This window comes from Poecilia reticulata, linkage group LG2, assembly GCF_000633615.1.
Source record: "Poecilia reticulata strain Guanapo linkage group LG2, Guppy_female_1.0+MT, whole genome shotgun sequence".
In the NCBI taxonomy this organism is placed as follows: domain Eukaryota; kingdom Metazoa; phylum Chordata; class Actinopteri; order Cyprinodontiformes; family Poeciliidae; genus Poecilia; species Poecilia reticulata.
Genome location: NC_024332.1, coordinates 16,690,617 through 16,708,916, shown reverse-complemented (window position 1 = coordinate 16,708,916; position 18,300 = coordinate 16,690,617). Strand labels below are relative to the sequence as shown.

At 38.6% G+C, this 18,300-nt stretch overlaps 3 protein-coding genes across 7 annotated transcripts in view; all 3 read left to right on the top strand.

The window, feature by feature from the left end:
* The first annotated feature begins 1,451 nt into the window (after positions 1 to 1,451).
* Positions 1,452 to 5,175, top strand: commd6 (COMM domain containing 6). The gene is made up of 7 exons (XM_008433632.2): positions 1,452 to 1,742; positions 2,643 to 2,701; positions 3,009 to 3,074; positions 3,881 to 3,957; positions 4,107 to 4,275; positions 4,806 to 4,958; positions 5,060 to 5,175. The coding sequence occupies exons 1-7, from the start codon at positions 1,718 to 1,720 to the stop codon at positions 5,108 to 5,110; spliced, it is 600 nt and encodes a 199-aa protein (XP_008431854.1). The 5' UTR covers positions 1,452 to 1,717; the 3' UTR covers positions 5,111 to 5,175.
* Positions 5,176 to 6,386: 1,211 nt separating this feature from the next.
* On the top strand, positions 6,387 to 9,766 carry LOC103479266 (uncharacterized). The gene is made up of 3 exons (XM_008433621.2): positions 6,387 to 6,674; positions 8,140 to 8,282; positions 8,372 to 9,766. The coding sequence occupies exons 1-3, from the start codon at positions 6,503 to 6,505 to the stop codon at positions 9,524 to 9,526; spliced, it is 1,470 nt and encodes a 489-aa protein (XP_008431843.1). The 5' UTR covers positions 6,387 to 6,502; the 3' UTR covers positions 9,527 to 9,766.
* A 4,121-nt stretch (positions 9,767 to 13,887) lies between these two features.
* The window catches only part of tbc1d4 (TBC1 domain family, member 4), a 34,986-nt gene continuing 30,573 nt past the window's right edge, over positions 13,888 to 18,300 (top strand). For 3 of the 5 annotated variants that reach the window (XM_008433586.2, XM_008433579.2, XM_008433571.2), the window contains exon 1: positions 13,888 to 15,101. In XM_008433586.2, the coding sequence (XP_008431808.1) occupies positions 14,712 to 15,101 (390 nt within the window). In that variant the 5' untranslated portion in view covers positions 13,888 to 14,711. The remainder of the gene's footprint in view (positions 15,102 to 18,300) is intronic. The other 2 variants (XM_008433612.2, XM_008433605.2) reach the window with 1 other exon arrangement.

The window sequence follows — 18,300 nt, the reverse complement described above, 5'->3', positions numbered from 1 at the left end:
GTGTGTGTGTGTGTGTGTGTGTGCATGGTTGTTTGTCCTGTGACTTTCAGCTGCCCCTATCCTGGCCTCTCTTCGATCCGCCATCCCCTTCTTCCCACCACTGACCCTCGTCAGCCCTGCTGATCTCCTCATGGACTCCTCTGACCGGATCATCTTTTCTAGCTCACCTCCAGGAGAACGCCGTCACCAGTCCACCAGGATTTCTGTATGTCTCAGCTCACAGCTGGCTCTCCAGCCTCATCATCCGGCAACCTCGCTGTGCCCATTGGGGCGTTGTCTAGCTTCATGGATTCTTCACGAGCCCCCTTTGCCCCCCTGTTAAACTCATATTTAGTGAGGGCAGTCATTAAGCTCACTGATCTATCTGCTCCCTTCAGCCTTCATCAGCGACAGACTGTCTGTCTGTCTGTCTGTCTGTCTGTCTGTCTGTCTGTCTGTCTGTCTGTCTGTCTGTGTTTTATTTAGGATATGTATCCCTATATTCTGCGAAAGCGATGTGAAACTCCATATTCTTAAGATTAAGTTTCACATAAACCGTGTTATAGTCGGAGATAAATATGGAACTTTTAGTTATTCTATCAGTGTCTGTCCAGCAGAGGGCAGAGTTAACCTTTTTAGTTTTCTGGGCTTCACACGTTCAAATCCTTCTCTGGCCGTATCTAGATTGCATAAATATTTCTATATTAGAAATTAAAAATACACATTCTGTGTCTATACTGCACTAAACCAAAGTCATTTGACCACAGAATTTATTTAATCCATTATAAAAGCCTTAAACGTGAATTCATTGAATCATACCAAGGCAAATCAGTTTAAACATTCTTATTAAAAGTTTGAAAATGGTATATATATATATATATAAAATTGTCATGGTACCCCCAAGAATTTAAAACTACTATTCTATTCTAAACCTTTTTTTGTTAGTCCTATGTAATTCTCTGATAAATTTAATATTTTATTTTCAATAGCTATAAGCCATAATGAAAAGAATTAACAAGATCCTGTCTCAGTTTCACTTTTTGAATTGAGTAGATAAATAGCTTTTCAATTATATTCTAATTTACTGAGCTGCCCCATGCTTTGCACAGTTTGCAGAGCTGTTGCCTTGCAGCAAGAAGGTTCTGGGTTCGATTCCCGGTCTTTCTGCATGGAGTTCGCATGTTCTCCCTGTGCATGCGTGGGTTTTCTCCGGGTACTCCGGACAGTCCAAAAACATGACTGTCATGTTAATTGGCCTCTCCAAATTGTCCCTGTGTGTGTGTGCATGGTTGTGTTGCCCTGCGACAGACTGGCGACCTGTCCAGGGTGACCCTGCCTCTCGCCCGCAACGTTAGCTGGAGATAGGCACCGGCAACTCTCCCGACCCCACTAAGGGACAAGGGTGTAAAGAAAATGGATAGATGGATGTCCCATGGTTGAAGTGAAACCATCAACCCGGACATGCCAAGTTTATTGTTTTCCACGAGAAACAGAGTAAAAACATGTTCAGCGAAGTATTGCGGATTTTCCTGTATCATAACAATAGATACTCCCGTGCAGCAGATGGCGCTGTGCAGTTTTTAACGTAGTTAAACATACAAGAAGGATCATTTGGGAAGCAGCAGTATGCATTTTGCTGTTTTCAGTACCTCTTTGAAAACAAACAGGAAGGTTTAGACTTTAAAAAGCTTCTTAATTTAAAGTATTTTACAGTACAGTATTTTACTGTCAAACAACGATGCCAGCGGCAGAGGAATCACACGGTGAGTTCTAAACGGCTCTAAAAGGGTCAGAACTTTACTACTGAGACAAATAGGAATAGTGACAGACTTGTAGTGTCTCGGTTGTAATGTTTCAGCATAAAATGACAGAAGCTATTCTTTCCCGACTGAATAGAAACACTCATTTGGATCTCAACTTTGTTTTTGATTTCAACCATGCATCGATACAAAACAACGGGGATATAGATACACTAGAACACTTCCATTTATTTACAAGACAGAAAACAGACCCAGTTTATGTGATTTACTCTAAGCTTTTCCTTGTTTCATTCTTTTGCATTATGTTAATATAACGCCGGTGAATAATACATGTCTTGTCAAAGTACTCTACAAGACAAAAAGTTCAAAAACATACCCAGTTATATAGAAATGTTTAAACAAATGAATCCATTATAAGCCAATCATATAGACAGATTCAGTTGCGGTGTAGTCAAATGCAATTTGGCTTAAGTCGGAAAGTGTTACTTCTAAAGAAACCACCAGATTGCATCAAGTCCTGCTATAAACTGGATCTTTGGGCACTTCTTTTAATAGCAGGTTGTTACAAAAACACAATTTGTTTTACTTTGATAAGAACAATCTGTAAAAAAACAAAAAAACAAGATGACCCAATTTGAAATGCAATGAAAGTTCTCTGGAATGGCGCTGCATGTTTGAGTGCTTCTTGATACATTAGTACTGATTTGTTCATAATCTATGGTCATTTAATTTGCACAACATGCAGTAATGGTTAAGAACAAGGCAAAAAAAAAAAAATGTAAAAAGCGATACATTTTAAAGATTGCAAGAATTTCTGACACTTGAAGCAATAGGAAGAGATGGTAAATTATGTCATAATTAATGCAGTTGTCCTTATGTGGAGTTGTTCTTTTGTAATTTCAGGTATCAACAGAGCAGTAGACAAAATCTGCAGCTTGCCTCCATATCTGTTAACTGAAACGGTGAGTAATATAAAACATCTTAAGTTAATCATTTCTGGGTGTGAAGGGAAACGGCATACTTGTAATTTCTTCATCGTATCATTGACATCTAACTGGCACACATGCAACTTCTGAAATGCGGCGAGTAAAAGCGAGGCGACTCTAACATGTCTGGTACGATTTGCTTCATAATGTGTCTGCCTTGATAACAGTAGGATGTAAACAGAGTTGAGTAATATTGACTTTTTTTATGTCAACCGCCCTCTGCAAAAACCACTCAGGATGTGGTTTTGGAACGGTTCAACTGCAAATCTTTTAATCTTCACAGTCTCAGCACATTCTGACATATCTTCAAGGGCAAACCAGTGGAGCAGATTCAGCTGAAATTGCTCTTGTGAGTCAAGATTTCTTTCTTTTTTCCCCAAACAACCTCTAAACTATCTTCCACTCATGTCTTTGTTTTGCCCCTTGTTTTATCTGAATGTTGCTGTGTGCCCTAACGTGCCCTTTCCTCTTTTTTATTTTGTTAGAAACTGTGGAGTACTCACTTTTAACTCAGAAGATTCTAGTTTATTAGTCACTCTTTAGCTTATATTTTAGAAACTGTAGAGCACGCAATATTTAGATGCAGAGAGACTCCTATTATTGCAACCCAGAAAAGGAATTAGAACAAATTTAGAATCCAGAAAAAAATATTCCAGAACAGGAAAATGTAGTTTTTATTATTACTTAGAAACTGTGGAGTTCTCATTACTTTTACAAATTTAGAGTACACTTAGAAAGTCCTGAAAATACTTATACTTATCTCCCAGAAGTCCAAAGGATACTTACTTACACTTATTTAGCAACCCAGAACAGGGATTAGAACAAATTTAGAATCCAGAAAAAAACTACCTTAGCAATTACTTTTTAGACTCCTATTCTCCCAAACCAGAAAAGGAATTAGATCAGAGGATACTTACTTGTACTTATCTACCAAGCCTGAATAGGAGTATCTAGTTTATTTACTTTGGATCAATATTATTAGCTTTTTCTTCTTTTGCTCTTTCCTTTGGTTTGTTATTTTGTTTGTATTTCCTTTTAATTTCTGTAAAGCACTTTGTATTGCCTTGTTGGTGAAAATGTGCTAAATAAATAAATAATTACCTTTACCCAGTTTGTTGTTTCCTGATTTTCTTTAAATGTTTATCATCTGGACAGAGACTTCAGAGGGCCGGGGTAACAATCGATCATGAAGCTGTCCAGGGTATTACTAGATTTCTTCTGTTGACATTCAGGTAGTATTATGTTTTGTTTTGTTTGTTTTTTTCTCACTGGATGCAGAGTGCTAATTTGGTCTTTATTTATCAAATCAAAATGTCAAATCATACACAGAGGAGCACATCAGTCTGCTCTCAGATAAAACATTGGTGGCTTATATCTCCAGGTCAGCTGGAAAGAACAACTTCTCTGCAGACGAACTTGTGTCCAAACTGGAGGAAGGCAGCAGCAAATGGTCCAAAGCTTCTCTTCAGACCTTGCACACGTTGTGGAGCGAACATGGTGCCTCGGTTCGTGCTCAGCAGGAAGTTCAGTCCATGCTGAGCATCGGTCAGGTACGCACAAACTTAAGAGCATTTCCATCTAAAGAACTGTTCAGATTTGGTCACAATCCAAACACAAACTTTACACGTTATATAATTTAATTACACAGAGATGGATGTTTGAGGTAATATTTTGTAAAACTGCCTTTGGTTCTTATAACGTTTTGTCAAAAAAAAAAATATATATATCTTTCATATACACCACATTTGTGAGTGTGTATCAAACAGTTGTGTCCACAAATTGTTCCACCCAAGCTGTGGATCTTTGCAGCTCCCTCACGTATACCAAGGGTCTCTTGGCTGCTTCTCTGATTATTTCTTACCTTGCCTGGCCTGTCAGTGAAGTTGGACAACCATGCATCACTTCATCCATTTTCAGAATCATGCACGTCTTTGTCATGTCTAAAAAACCCCAAATAAAACAAACAGAACTTTGTGGTTTAACGAGACAATTTGAGACCAAGCTGAAGCTAATGGGTGTGAATATGTATCCAAGTGTGTCCTGATAATCAGAATAGATTTAATTTGTGTGTACGCTGTAGCTTGTGGACATGCAGTGGAAGCTGGGGATGGCGGTGAGTTCAGACACATGCCGGTCTCTAAACTCCCCTTACGTGTCTCTGCTGCTGAAGATCGTCGAGCCCTCTGGACAGATCTGCCAGAGGGCTTTCGAGATGACAATTCCACAGTTCCAGGTTGGTGTTAGTCGACATCGACTTTGATCTATATTAATTCTAACTGAATTTTTCAGACACTGATGATATTTTCTTTTTTTTTTGTGCTTTTGCCTCTTAAGAATTTTCACAAGCAGTTCAAGGAGATGGCAGCGATTATGGAGACTGTATGATGTGCGAGAAAGCCAAAGTGTGCAGTTAGTACCAGTTTATATAAAAGTGAAAGAAGGAACAGCTTGACATCCTTGGGGTTTTTTTTGTCGTTTTTTTTTCTTGCCAGGTGTCTTAAAATGTCAACGTGACTTGCTGTAAATGTCAGCTCTCAGCTTGTCTCTCTCAGCTCTTGTGTGATGCATTTGAAGCCCTTTAAGATGAGAACAGCTGAAAAAGGCAGCTTTTAGGGTTACGTAATTTATCCTATTGCTTCTCCCGTGAAACACTGAGTGGTTTGCTTAGTTTTGCAACATCTGTTATGTGTCCATAATGAGACCGATTTATGACTTGTATATTTTTATTTGCACACTCCGACCATAAATATCCATTTTTGTATTGAAGTTAAAAGACTGTTGCGTCATTTTATGATTGTTTTTTCTGCCAGTTTTGATGCCTTCATTGAAACGCTGTATATAACCCATGATGCACTTTAAAATAATAAAGTGGTTGTTCCATTTAGTTTTTACATGTATTTTTGTATTCTACTGCATTTTCCTAATATCGGCAGCAGAAGTTGTGATCTTTTCATCATGTTTTTCTCTTTAAAAATAAATAACATTTTCCTTTCCTGTTTGGAAATAGTTTTAACTGCCTTAATTTTGTAATAGAATAGAAATACCCATTATTGTCCAACAGTGGGGAAATTCCGGGTCATGGTTAAACATGACCCTTTACATTTTCTTTACATTTTAAATGGTCCTTGTTAAATGTGGGTACCACATAGTATTTTAAAAACAACAAATATTAGTTTTTAAAATGATTTGTTGTGTGCCCAAACATCCATAGTTGCCCTGAGTCACTGCATTGGGGAAACTGGTATGGAAGAATATATATTTACTTCATATTCCATGTTGTGGAAAAAACAAAACTGTAACTAACTCAGAAAAGAAGTCATGTTTTTTTTTTTTCCTCATTTATTTCAAACAATCGTAAGTGTAACAATTTAATGTTTGGACTTGTGAAAAATTGTGATCCATAAAAATGAGTAAGAAATTACAAAAAAAAAAAAAAAAACTTCAACAAAGCACACCAAAAATAACGACTAGGAAACGTGCTTATAAAAGGTTTGTCAATTTTAGACGGACTTTTTTGTTTTTTTAAATATTCCAATAACGCAAAACAAGGGTTAATTTTGAGAGAAATAACTTGGAAGCTTTCGTATTGGGATTGCTTTAAATAAGACTTTTAAAGGTGTATTTAAAAGTCGGAAAAAGTCAAAGTGTAGTCAGTGTCGACGTCATCTCCACAAGTCACGTGACGTAAGTCGCCATTTTGGATATCCTTTGGATACCTTTTCTGTTGTTTAACAGCACGCGTGGAAAGGTAAAGAACAAGTCTCTAAGGAAGACGAAATGGCTTGTTGTGTCGCTGTCGGTTGCTCTAATCGGTCAATCAGAAAAGATTTGTCATTTTACCGCTTTCCTAAAGACCCAGAGAGGAGAACTTTATGGGTGCAAGCTGTATGCCGCCGAAACTGGAATCCCACCGACTACTCCAGAATATGCAGTAAACATTTCATTTCGGGTAAATATTCCAGTCTATGTGTGTATTATTGTTTTATTGCTGAATTGATTTAGTTAACTTGCTGACTTATAATTTTCTCTACACACTGCTTTCACTAACCGCGCGGGTTACGGGTGTTGTGTCGAGTCTGGTACCACCGTCTAGTTGCCTCCTCACCAGTTCTGCACTGCTCTCACTCCATGGCGCCTCTGCACCGCGTTTTATGCTCATGGGCGGCAACCTCACGTTGTACACTGTGTACACTAGGGTATTTATAGGAATATTTAAACAAATGTTCTTGCCATCAAATGTCAGTACAATATTGTGCTGTACTTCTTTGAATTACTGATCAGTTTTACGTTCAAAACTCGCACTTAATACAATCTCCCATTACACATTTTAAAATGCTGTAAAATAATATAAATTTACTATACTAAAATTTGTGCACGTTTTTATATAGCACATATGTTTTAATTCTGACACGCTTCTGCAGCATCATTCTTAAATATTCAAGTTAATTACTGATGATGCAAAATTTTGCAAATAAAGTCCTATTTGTCTTTAGATGCACCTTCATTAACAGTCCATTTGTGTTGGGATCAGAGGTATGGAATTTGTCTTTATATCAAAATAGTCTGTAAGTGCACCAAAGAGTAAGTAATTTCTCAGCCAAAACAAAAAGTAGGTCAAGCTGTGGACTTCACTTTCAGTTCGAAGCATTCACCAACCCGAGTTAAGGGACTCATCTGTCAGACAGCATAATGTAACACTAGATTAGGTAATATTTAGTCATTGCTGTTGTATGAATCGACTTTGTTTAGCACTAACTCTGTTTTATTTGAAAGCTCAGAGAGATGCAGATAGAGAAATACTGAGAATTTTTGAGAGGAAAAAAAGAAAAAAACTGTTGTACATTGTAAAGTTATACTGTCCCAAACTTTGCAATATAACTTCCCCAAACTGTAGATTTTGCTTCCAATAGTTAAGATAAAGACCTTGTTAAATTTTTAAGCAGTTGTTTCATTTTTTACTATTTACATCATTTAAAATAGTGACTCACATAAAACAGTGGTGTTTTTATAATTTATAAAAACCAATGCACAACACTAAGACCTCCTAGAAATGGCCAAGAATCTTATTTTATGGCATTCCGAAAAATAACAAAAAAAACTCTTGCTGAGATGTTTGAAAAACTTAAGCATTTCGGAGTTTTCTCAATGTGGATAATTCAGTGTATAGACTTGCTTGAATGCACCCTTACTACATCATTGTAAATGTGTAGAACCACAAGTAGTGGGTAAACATGTCTTTGCAGGAAAACCCGGTTTCAACAAATAAAAAATTGGGATCTAATAAATTCTTAAGGTTTGTGGCATGCAAAACTCAAACCCTGCCAATCCTGATTAGTGGTATTTTAACGAATGAGTAGATTGGACGATACTTTTGATTGTGTCCACAAATGCTTAATTCCTGCCATCACTTGCAGGGCAAAAAAGCAACAACCCGCTGTCTCCAGATTATGTACCCTCTATTTTTGCGTATACCCCAACTGCTGAAAGGAGAGCCAAAAAAAGAGAAGCACGGGACAGCGAGGAACCTACAAAGAAGAGTCGCACCAAATCTAATCAGGTACGGGAAATGCATCAGATATAAAAGTTTGATTGAAAATCGTCACTATAAGTTATAAAAAATGTCTAACTGCTGGTGTTACATTTCAGACTGAAATAATAAGTGCTGCAACTGCACTGCTGGATCTCTCTGGGACTGGGCCAAACAGTGGGACAGCGGATGACGTTGACCTGTACGAAGAAGAGGTTGGTCAAGCAGATCTGCGTGGGGAAGAGGAAGAAGAAACGGGAGTGGAAGCTCAGACTGACATGAGCGGTGAAGATATCGACAGTTTGTCATCCGCAGTTCAAAAGTTGACTTCAGACAAAGAACTGCTGACTGATCAGCTAAAAGTCATGGACCTCACTGAGGAATCATTTAAAGATAATGATGAAAAAACAAAGGTTTACACAGGTTTACCGACATTTGTCTCATTAATGGCCGTCATGGATTTGATCATGCCTTGTTTACGGAAACCAAACTCGGCCTTATCGCCGTTTCACAAATGCTTATTGACATTAATGAAGCTAAGACTTAATGTCAGTATGCTATATCTATCATATGTTTTCAGAGTTCACTACAGCACAGTTGCAAAAACATTTTCTGACGTGATCACCTTTTTAAATATCAAATTAGTTCCTTCTACTGTATTTTGGCCTGAACGAGATGAGGTAAGAAGTACAATGCCCCAACTTTTTAAAGCTACGTATCCTGATTGTGTTTCGATACTGGACTGTTTTGAGGTATTGACCGAAGGACCGTCATACCTTGAAACCAAAACCATAAACAGTTCACACTACAAAAGTCACAATACAATGAAGTATTTAATTTCAGTGACACCACAAGGTTTCATTAATTTTATATCCAAAGGATGGGCTGGCCGTACGTCCGATCGGCTGCTGACGGAGAGCTGCGGCTACCTGAACAATCTTGCTCCAGGAGATGCTGTTCTAGCAAACAAAGGGTTTAGTATTGAAGATATTGTTGCACTGCGTGGCGCGAAGTTGGTAGTTCCTGTCATCACAAAAGGTGTCAAACAGCTGCCGCACGGGGAAATCACAGAAGGCAAAAAACTTTTATCAGTTAGAATAAATATGGACCGAGCTCTGGGCAACCTAAAGCAAAAATACCCAATTTTACAGAGCACCTTTCCTATCAAGTTCTTACTCACGGATCAAACAGCAAAGATGTCGACGCTTGACAAAATTATGAGAGTCACTTGTGGTCTCTGCAATATATGTGACTCTGTGATGCCATGTAATTAGACTGACCCCAGATTTTCTGAGTTGGTACTTGGCAAAGGATTCTTTAGGTATGCTACATCTCAATGATCCCTGCATCACAGTGATGTGAACATGCCTGTCAAGTTCTGGACTTGAGAATACGGGAAATGTCGCCAAACTGACGTAAGAGCGTATTATGATTTAAGGCAGGGGTCCCCAAACTTTTTCCTGTGAGGGCCACATGACGTTTCCCTTCTCTGGTGGGGGGCTGGAGTCAGTTTGTAACAGAAAAAGTGTAATGATGGCAGGAGTGCCTAAATGTAAAAAATTGTTTTCCAGAAAGCACAATCAAATAACCCTCTCTGGGTTCTTCACAGAAAAAATCCAGGAAATAACACTATTTATTAAATAAATGCGGACTATAAGCCGCGCCGGGCTATATGCCGCAGATATCTCTGCCGCTATTGGTTTTCCACAACGATGTAGCAGCAGCAGAGGGGGGGTGGACACCCAAAATTTTGAGTCATAACAGGTCAATCGAATATCACATTTTCTACGGTTGAAAAAGAAAAGTTGCCAAGTGTAGATTTAACTGAACTGATTACGGTAGTTTCCGAAGGGTAACTAACAGTAAAAGCTTAGGAAAAAAGTAGCGGCTTATAGTCCGGAAAATACGGTATATGAAAAAAAATCTAAATGCTCTCTGGTATAGTTCAGGGGGCCGGACCAAATGTGGCTCTGGCCTGCGGGCCATAGTTTGGGGACCACTTATTTAAGGGAAAATAATACGGGAGCACGGCAGGAAAGGGGGATAAAAACTCTAGGGCAGGGGTGTCAAACTCCAGTCCTCGAGGGCCGGTGTCCTGCAACTTTTAGAAGTGCCTCTGCTGCACCACACCTGAATAGAATAATTAAGTAATTAGCAAGGCTCTGGAGAACTGAGGAGGTAATTAAGCCATTTGATTCAGGTGTTTTGTACCTGTGGCACATCTAAAAACTGCAGGACAGCGGCCCTTCAGGACTGGAGTTTGACACCCCTGCTCTAGGGTCTCGGCCAAAATGGGAGACTTGACAGGCGTGGATGTGAACATATTCATACACCTTGAATTTTTTTTACGTTTAAATCAAGCTGGAACCACAAATATGGATTTATGTCAGTGTTTTTTTTTTCTTTGTACTGAGGCGACAATGGATCAGGAGGTAGGAGTTTAGTTGTAACCGATAGGATGCAGTTTCAATTCCCTGCTCCATTTGTCATGGCCATCTTCTGTAGCTACCACGTAGCTCACCACCATCAGAGAGTGACTGAACGTTGTGCGAAGCGTTTTGTGGTCTTCTGGATTAGTTTAAAGTGCTATACAATTATACGTCATTTACCATTCAGTCTTTGGAACTTGCACTGTGCTCAGGTCACAGCCAATAGAGATGGGATATCTTAAGCAGCTGGTCGTTGTGGAAACATCATGTGAAGCATCATTATTTTTCTCCCTTGTTTTCTGCTTTACCCTCTTTCTCACCATTCCAGGTTTTTTTCTAGGTCTACTCCTGATTGAGGCTCATTTAAAAAAAACGTGTGCCTGTTAGATCCTGCACCTTGTTGTTAATGAACAGAGCACAGTTCCCTCTGCTTTTCTTTTCAGGGTTGTTTACAGTAAATGCCTCATTCTGCTTGAAAGCAAACATAGTCGCTGTTTTTATCAGCTGGATCATCCGTGTTTGCCAAACTTGGACAATTTGCTCCTCACTTAGGAATAAGTCAGCTTTTTTGTCCAGGATTGTGTGCAGACACAAGTAATTTGTATTTTTTAAGGCTATGTTATATTCCACTGAGGCCTGAATAATTTAATGATATAAAACATTACGTCTGTTTACTTGGAATTATTTTTACTTTCTTTGACTTTATTAATGTAGGTTTGGAGCTTGAGTACTGTATTAAAAATGTTGAATTTTCCCATTTTTTTCATGTATGCGAACAAACTGTATTTTTAACATTCTTTTGTTTTTTTTTAAACTGTTGCAGGCCTATTGCTCTATCAGTGGATCATCTTAATTGTGCTCTGCTTCCGTAAATATAAATCTTATTTGTATTTGATCTCGGATTCATTGCTTTGAGAAGTTAAAATTTTTTGTTGTCTTAGCTGAAATTGGAAAAAAAAAATAATTTTACCTATTGCTCAGTGTTCGGTTCTATATTTAAATCATATTTAGGTTTTGTAGCTGTAGTAAGGTCTTCCAAACAATTGGACATTCAAAGCTCAGTAGTGGCAGCGTTAATCTATGCAGCTACAACAGAGCTGAGAAAACCCTTGATCATTTTTAATTTAGTGGTGTAAAGCAACAGTTCCTCTCTGAACTTTACTCTAGTTTAGTTCAAAGCTAGACAGTCAGTAGTATTTTTTTTTATTTATTTTACTGATAAAAGTTTTAAGTTTATATGTGCTGGATATTATTGCCAGCTCAGAAATGTGTAGACTTGAGCAGATTGCCTCTTCTGTTTTAATAAATTACTATTTTTAAGCTATGCTCCTATCTAACAATGTTATTTTCATTTTTATTAAAATTCTAAAAAGGGAACCTTATTATTTCTTCTAGATGTCAATAAAATGCAGGCCAAGATTTTTAGTTGTCTGGACCTTGAGTGCTTGATAAGTAATAGCTAAGATAAATAGGAGAGCTCAGTGTTGGGGGTGTCTAGTCTGCAGGGCCCCACTAGCTGACTGATGAGGTTATATATGGCAAAGTTCTATTTTGAGAAAGGTGAAGTTCTAGGAATTATGTAGTCTGGCAGTTGGAAACTTCCTGCTACGTGAAGCAGCTATGTAATACTATGATTCAGCAGGGGTAGCTTGTAAACAGAAAACCTGTTTACTGTTTACAAGCTCATACTCGATACTCATAGGCCTTAAACACGGCTTTCATTAAAAACTATCCTCAGGAATTACAACCAACGGGAGCCCAGAGGAGCTGTGCCACAGAGGCTGCAAACATTCCTCATATTGCCATGGGAAACACTTTCATTTAACAGCTCCTGTTCTGTTGGAGAAAAGGCGGAGCTCTGTCCTGTCATTTGGTTCTATGGCAAGGTGATTTATAATTTAACGCCAAAAAAATTCAACTTTCTAAAATGTAAAAAAAAAAAAAAGCAAGACAGATAACTTAAATTTTCTCGTTTAACAAGACTTTCGAATTATGATATTAATCATACTACATGATTTTATTTTTGAAATCTAAAACTTAATTTAAATATTGTATTTAAATAGAAATGTAAGTACATCCTGTCATAAGCAACCAAGCAGCATTTTCAGAGTATTGCCATGTATTTGGAGTGATAACGAGAAGCAGTTTATTTCAGAATACAAAAAGTAAATACAAATGTATTGGCTGCCACATCAGAATAGGCTGGACTCATCAACCACTAGGAGAGCACCAAAATCCTTAAGATCAACTCTAATAACGACCTCTGGAGGACACACAATCTTTGTTGCTGGACACCATCCAGTAGCTGGAAAATCAAGAGTGACATTCATCCAACTTACAAATATCTGGGCATTGTTATAGATTCTGTGTGCTTTTTTTTCTATCTCTTTTTTCCTCTTTTATCTGCTTACATGCTGCAGCTTGCATAATCATGTTTATGTGTGACTGCCGCCAGGCATACGTTAACAGACTGAAACTGATTAGACTAGCCTTTAGAGAGAGTACAGATTGCAGAGAATAATAAAACAATCTTTGCCTCACTTGGTTGCATCCCTAAGGTGTGCTAAGGTGTCCAGCGCTGGACGGTGAATGTCACGCTGTATCTGTTCCATTTGTATGCCATACATGGCTTGCAACATCTGATCATATTTCGGCACTAAAGCCTGTTTTTATATATAGCCAAATCTCATTATTTCTCAAGGTAATTTACCCTGAGGGGTTCTGGTCAAGTCTCGAAACTGGATAACAAACCTGGGTGGTGCACGGACACAAAATTGAATGAACTCCAAGAGCATCCAAAGAGCTGACTTTTCATTTCCAAAGTGAAACCTGGAGGACCAAGCAAAACCTCAAATAGAACAACCACGACACATCAGGAACTACAAATTGAAGAGGTACTGGCAAATATGGAGGGCGTTGTACGACCGGGTGTCAGGGCCATACTAATAAAAAATAAAATTATGAGCCTAAACTCTGTGTTACAAGAATGAAGTTGTATGAGTGAATATAATATCACAACATCAAAGTCAATATCATGAGAATAAAGCCACAATATTGCAAGAATAAAAATTAAGTAGTGCAAAAACTCATATTTTGATAAAAAAAAGTCATAACTTTACGAACAAATAAAGCAGTTATAACTATTCTCGTACATTACTCTTGTAATATGATGACTTTATTATTATTATTATTATTAATCTTTTTTAAACATGTTCTTAGTGTGGCCCTAATTTGACCTTAAAAAAAGTTAGTTTGGTGTCCTTTTGAATATATGTTACAACGGTCTGCCATACCCCCACCCGCTTCCCCAGCACATGGGATGGCTGGGAGGTGCTTCAGCGCGCACAGCCGCTCCGCCTCCAAGGCGTTTGGGAAGAAAGGATCACAATCAAGGGACTGTTCTTGAAGACGATTTACCAGCATCAATATATTGATCGTATGTACGGGATTGATACAACCTCACAAGTCCGCGCGCTTTAGGATTTCAGGATCTGTATGGCGTAAACGCGCCGCGGTCTGTGCGTTCTGGAGGGACGTTCAGCGCGTCAGAAAATCAAGTTCTACCAAACGCCTTGTGTTTACACAGGAACCATCCAAAGCCACGTTTTAGCAGGCAATCTTCAACGAAGTGCAGCACACAGTGCAGAAAACTTTTAGCTGTTTACCTCAACAGTGGAGTGGAGCAGTGAATCAGACTGCACGTATGCGATTACTTTAAATCCCTTGAGGTAAAAAAAAAAAAAAAGAAAAGAAAAAAAAAAAGAGTGGATCGGATACACTTTTGACATTTGGATAACATGGAGAATTGCAGCTGATCGAGCACATGTTGTGCATGTAGCAGAGCCCCGTTGTTGTTGTTGTTGCAAGAGCATAGAGTGTGGATGTGAACATGGAAATTGCTACAAAGTAAACCCGACGTCGTGTGGACTGGGCTTGCAGGGAATGGTCCATCGGGGATATTTTGGAAAGTGTTTTTAGTTCCCCGTCGCTGTCTCGCTAGTTTTGGACGGAAGAGTCTGCTGGGGTCGACATGGAGAGCCAGGAGGAGAAGGAGAGCAGGACGGACAAGCGCGTCGCCCTGACTTACGTCGGCTGGTGCTCGCTGGACAGGCGGACGACTCTGCCCATGCTGCCGTGGCTGGTGGCCGAGATCCGCAGGAGGAGCGAGAGGGGCGACTGCGGCCCCGTCATGCAGCCCAGAGAAGTTCAGCTGCTGCTCAACCCCCCCTTCGTCCGCTGCGTCCCCACAAACAGCAGCAACTCGTCGGTCTTCATCTTCGAGCACAAAGCTCAGCTGATCTCGCGCTTCATCCACAACAGCAATGACCTCACTTGTTTTTCCTATCTGCTGCGGGGCCAGCCGGACAACCCGGAGTCCGAGATGTCCTGTCACGTCTTCAAGGCCTGCGACCCGAACCAGGTAGGCGTGCTGAAGTTTAGGCACACAAGCCAGTGGCGACCCTTGCACGAATGACGCCCTGGGCGAGCCACTCCATATGCAACCCCCATTTTTCATCCTTTGGTGGTTAAATACACCTGATTTTGTTGTTAATATGTAGAACTAATTTAGACATGAGTCAATGTTGTGTTCCAGTAATACATAAATATTTAATCTATGTGTACACCAATGAGTTAGTTCATTCTGAATTGCCACCGCTCGTAGCGTTCAAGACAACTGGTGACATCTGGGAGGGGATATTCCAGATGTTTAATTGACTGAGCTTAAAAACAACCACAGATAATTGGTTATTATTTGCTAAGATATATTTGTGATCAAGCTGAGGTCAATCACAAAGAAAAGTTTTTTTGTCATAGCATCAGATTGTAACAACAAACATTTAAACATTTACATTTCTAACCATTTCTAACTAATTATAATATTTTATTGTATCTATGCTAAAATGTCAAATCAAATTCAATGTAATCCATATTCTCAAATACATTTTAGATTTGTGTTAAAATGTAGATTTTTACAGAAGGCTTCCCAATGGTTTATGGAGGGAAGGGACTAAGTAGTGGCTTAGTTTGCTTTGCTTTGGGCCAGGTCTGCCTGTAGTTTAATTTTTTCCCATGTCTCCTTCAGAAACATAATCTTCATCAAACGATAAAAAAAGTCTCCAGAAATTCTGAAAAGTACAAATGAAAATTATAATCATATCAATGTTTGGAAAAAGTGTTAGTATTTACAGGTAAGTACTGATAAATAACTGTAATGATGATCAAATGTTGTACTTTACTTATTGGAAACAGCACATGACAGTAGAGGCTGTAGACTGATGAATAGATGTACGTTAGATATCACAAGATAAAGTGCATAAAGTGTAGTTTGTTTCCAAAAGTAATATGTCAATTGTAGCTATTATCTGTAATTTGCAGTCAAACACTCTACTCTCTTAAAAAGTTGAGTTTATTAAAACGGAAAAAAAAAAATCTATCATAATTCATAATTTTCCAAACATAAGACAAGGAAGCGGGGATTACCATGGGGCGACAGACTTTGCCTTTTAATCTCACACAAACACAGTATTATTTTAGCCTTTACTCCAAACCTGTTTATCTTACTATTAAGTATTTAGGTCACTGGTTGGAGGGGATAATATTTGGCAGTTAATCCATTCACTGTCCTTTTTCTGTTTAGGAATCTCCTTAAGGTCAAAATAAAATGACATAAGATAAATGTGCATACACAAAATTCTTTAAAGAATTTGCCTGGATTGCCTTTTTACACAAAACAATTCTTACAGTATTTTGTCATTTTCTTTACACTTCATAGGTGCTTTTAGATAGCAATAGATATTTTTTATTTATTTATTTATTTTTTGCCACAAATCAGATTCCAACCTAATGAACTTCCTACTGCGTTTGCTGACAAATCCTCACTGTAATCCTTCACAGTCTTGAGATGCATAGTTTTCCAACTCCTTCTGGGTTATTGATGTCAATTGATAGTAACTGGGAAGCATTGTATCAAAAATTGATAGTAATTGAGCAATAAAATACATACGTCTGAGAAAAGTGTGGGTATGTTGATGAATATAAAACTGTTTTGCTAGACGCACGCATTTCAGACATTACAGCTCTCACTTCTCGTTTTTGGGATGACTTCATGTGATGCAAAACTCACTTGTAGGTCAGCTGTTTTTTTAAGCTTAACTGTAAGTGCCACAATAAGCACTAACTTAAGAGTTCATACCCCCTTTTTTTTGTTTGCCACGTTTTGACTTTGACTTTGTCTGCACTTTTGGGTCAATCTGACACATAAATAAGCTTCGCTCTCAACCATATCAGTGTAGCTTTTGCTATGTATCTAGAATTTTTGAAAAAAATATTTAGGTGAACTTCTATCAAGAAATCTCTGCGACCTCTGATTTGTTTTCTCCAAGGAAACAAAATCCCCACCACCATAGTTCACAGGAGGTCTGTGATGTTTGCTTCGGTGGTTTGCATGTACAGCCAAAAAGTTTAATTTAGGTGTCATCTGACCAGAGTGGCTTCTTCCATATATTTGCTTGCATTCTACACAACTTCCGGCAATGTTTGCCTGCAAGCTGGATTTTTATGACTTGATTTTTAAGGAATTGCTTTTCTCTTGACACTCTTTCTTAAAGGTCATGTTTGTGGAATGGACAGCTAGAACTTGTCCTGGCAACAGATTCTCCCACCTGAGCTGTAAATCTCTGTAACTCCTCCAGAGTTACCTTGAGTCTCTTACCCGTTTTTTATTTGCATTTATGCTGAAGTTAAATTATACCCATTGCTAATTATCTGAACAGAACTTTTTAGTGGGATAAATAGAAATGCATCTTTGCAATGCAAATTGTACAAATGCAAATTTTTACATTACATATGATTTTCCTTATAACTCAGCTATGTGACAGTTTGGTGTTTAGTCCCAATGAAACACAGTGAGGCTCTCTGCATGTGGTATTTGTTGCAGATGTCAACATCCCATCACTTCTTGTAAAGTAACTCTTTGTTGTTGGTTTGTATTTTCCAAATTGGAGCTGTCACAATCGATGCAGATGAGACATTTCTCCTGAAATCTGAACAGGCACAATATTGAGTCAGCACATTTACATGCTGATCAGCATGCCAGTCTTGAGTAATAAACTGAAATGTTGAAAACATTACAAAAACCAGGAACGTGGGAGTTGGTGTTTGAAAAACCAATGTGCCGTCTTGCTGTCTTATCGGCGCTGAAAGGCCTCACCGTGTGGTTCAGTCACCCAAGCAGCATGTTGGGATTTTTGCCTGGCTGTAGATTAGCTGTAAAAAGGATGAAAAAAAAAATCACAAGCTTAATGAGCAATTTGCCAGTTTATTTTTGCACATCTAAACATCAGGATGCGCACATACGATTCCTTCCCAGCCGGCAACCCAATCTGAAGCTTCACACTCGCTCGTGTTTGTCTTGTTTCCCCAGTGACCCAGGGAAATACGCACAAATAATGTTCACAAACGGATATGCTCTGGTTTTGCGCTCATGTCAAGTGCGCCTGTGTTGTATCATGTTTCCAGTGGTATTTGGAGGGCCCGAGCACAGAGTCTGTTTTGCGCTCTAAAATAAGAGTAGAAGTACTTTGCGGCCTCTCAGCTGAAGTCTACAGTTGGAGAGTCGT

Coding starts and splice junctions, on each gene's coding strand:
- commd6 (XM_008433632.2), top strand. CDS start 1,718: ATGCCAGCGGCAGAGGAATCACACG. Junction 2,702..3,008: donor CATATCTGTTAACTGAAACG/GTGAGTAATATA, acceptor TAATCTTCACAG/TCTCAGCACATTCTGACATA. Junction 4,276..4,805: donor CCATGCTGAGCATCGGTCAG/GTACGCACAAAC, acceptor TGTACGCTGTAG/CTTGTGGACATGCAGTGGAA.
- LOC103479266 (XM_008433621.2), top strand. CDS start 6,503: ATGGCTTGTTGTGTCGCTGTCGGTTGCTCTAATCGGTCAATCAGAAAA. Junction 6,675..8,139: donor CAGTAAACATTTCATTTCGG/GTAAATATTCCA, acceptor CATCACTTGCAG/GGCAAAAAAGCAACAACCCG. Junction 8,283..8,371: donor GTCGCACCAAATCTAATCAG/GTACGGGAAATG, acceptor GTTACATTTCAG/ACTGAAATAATAAGTGCTGC.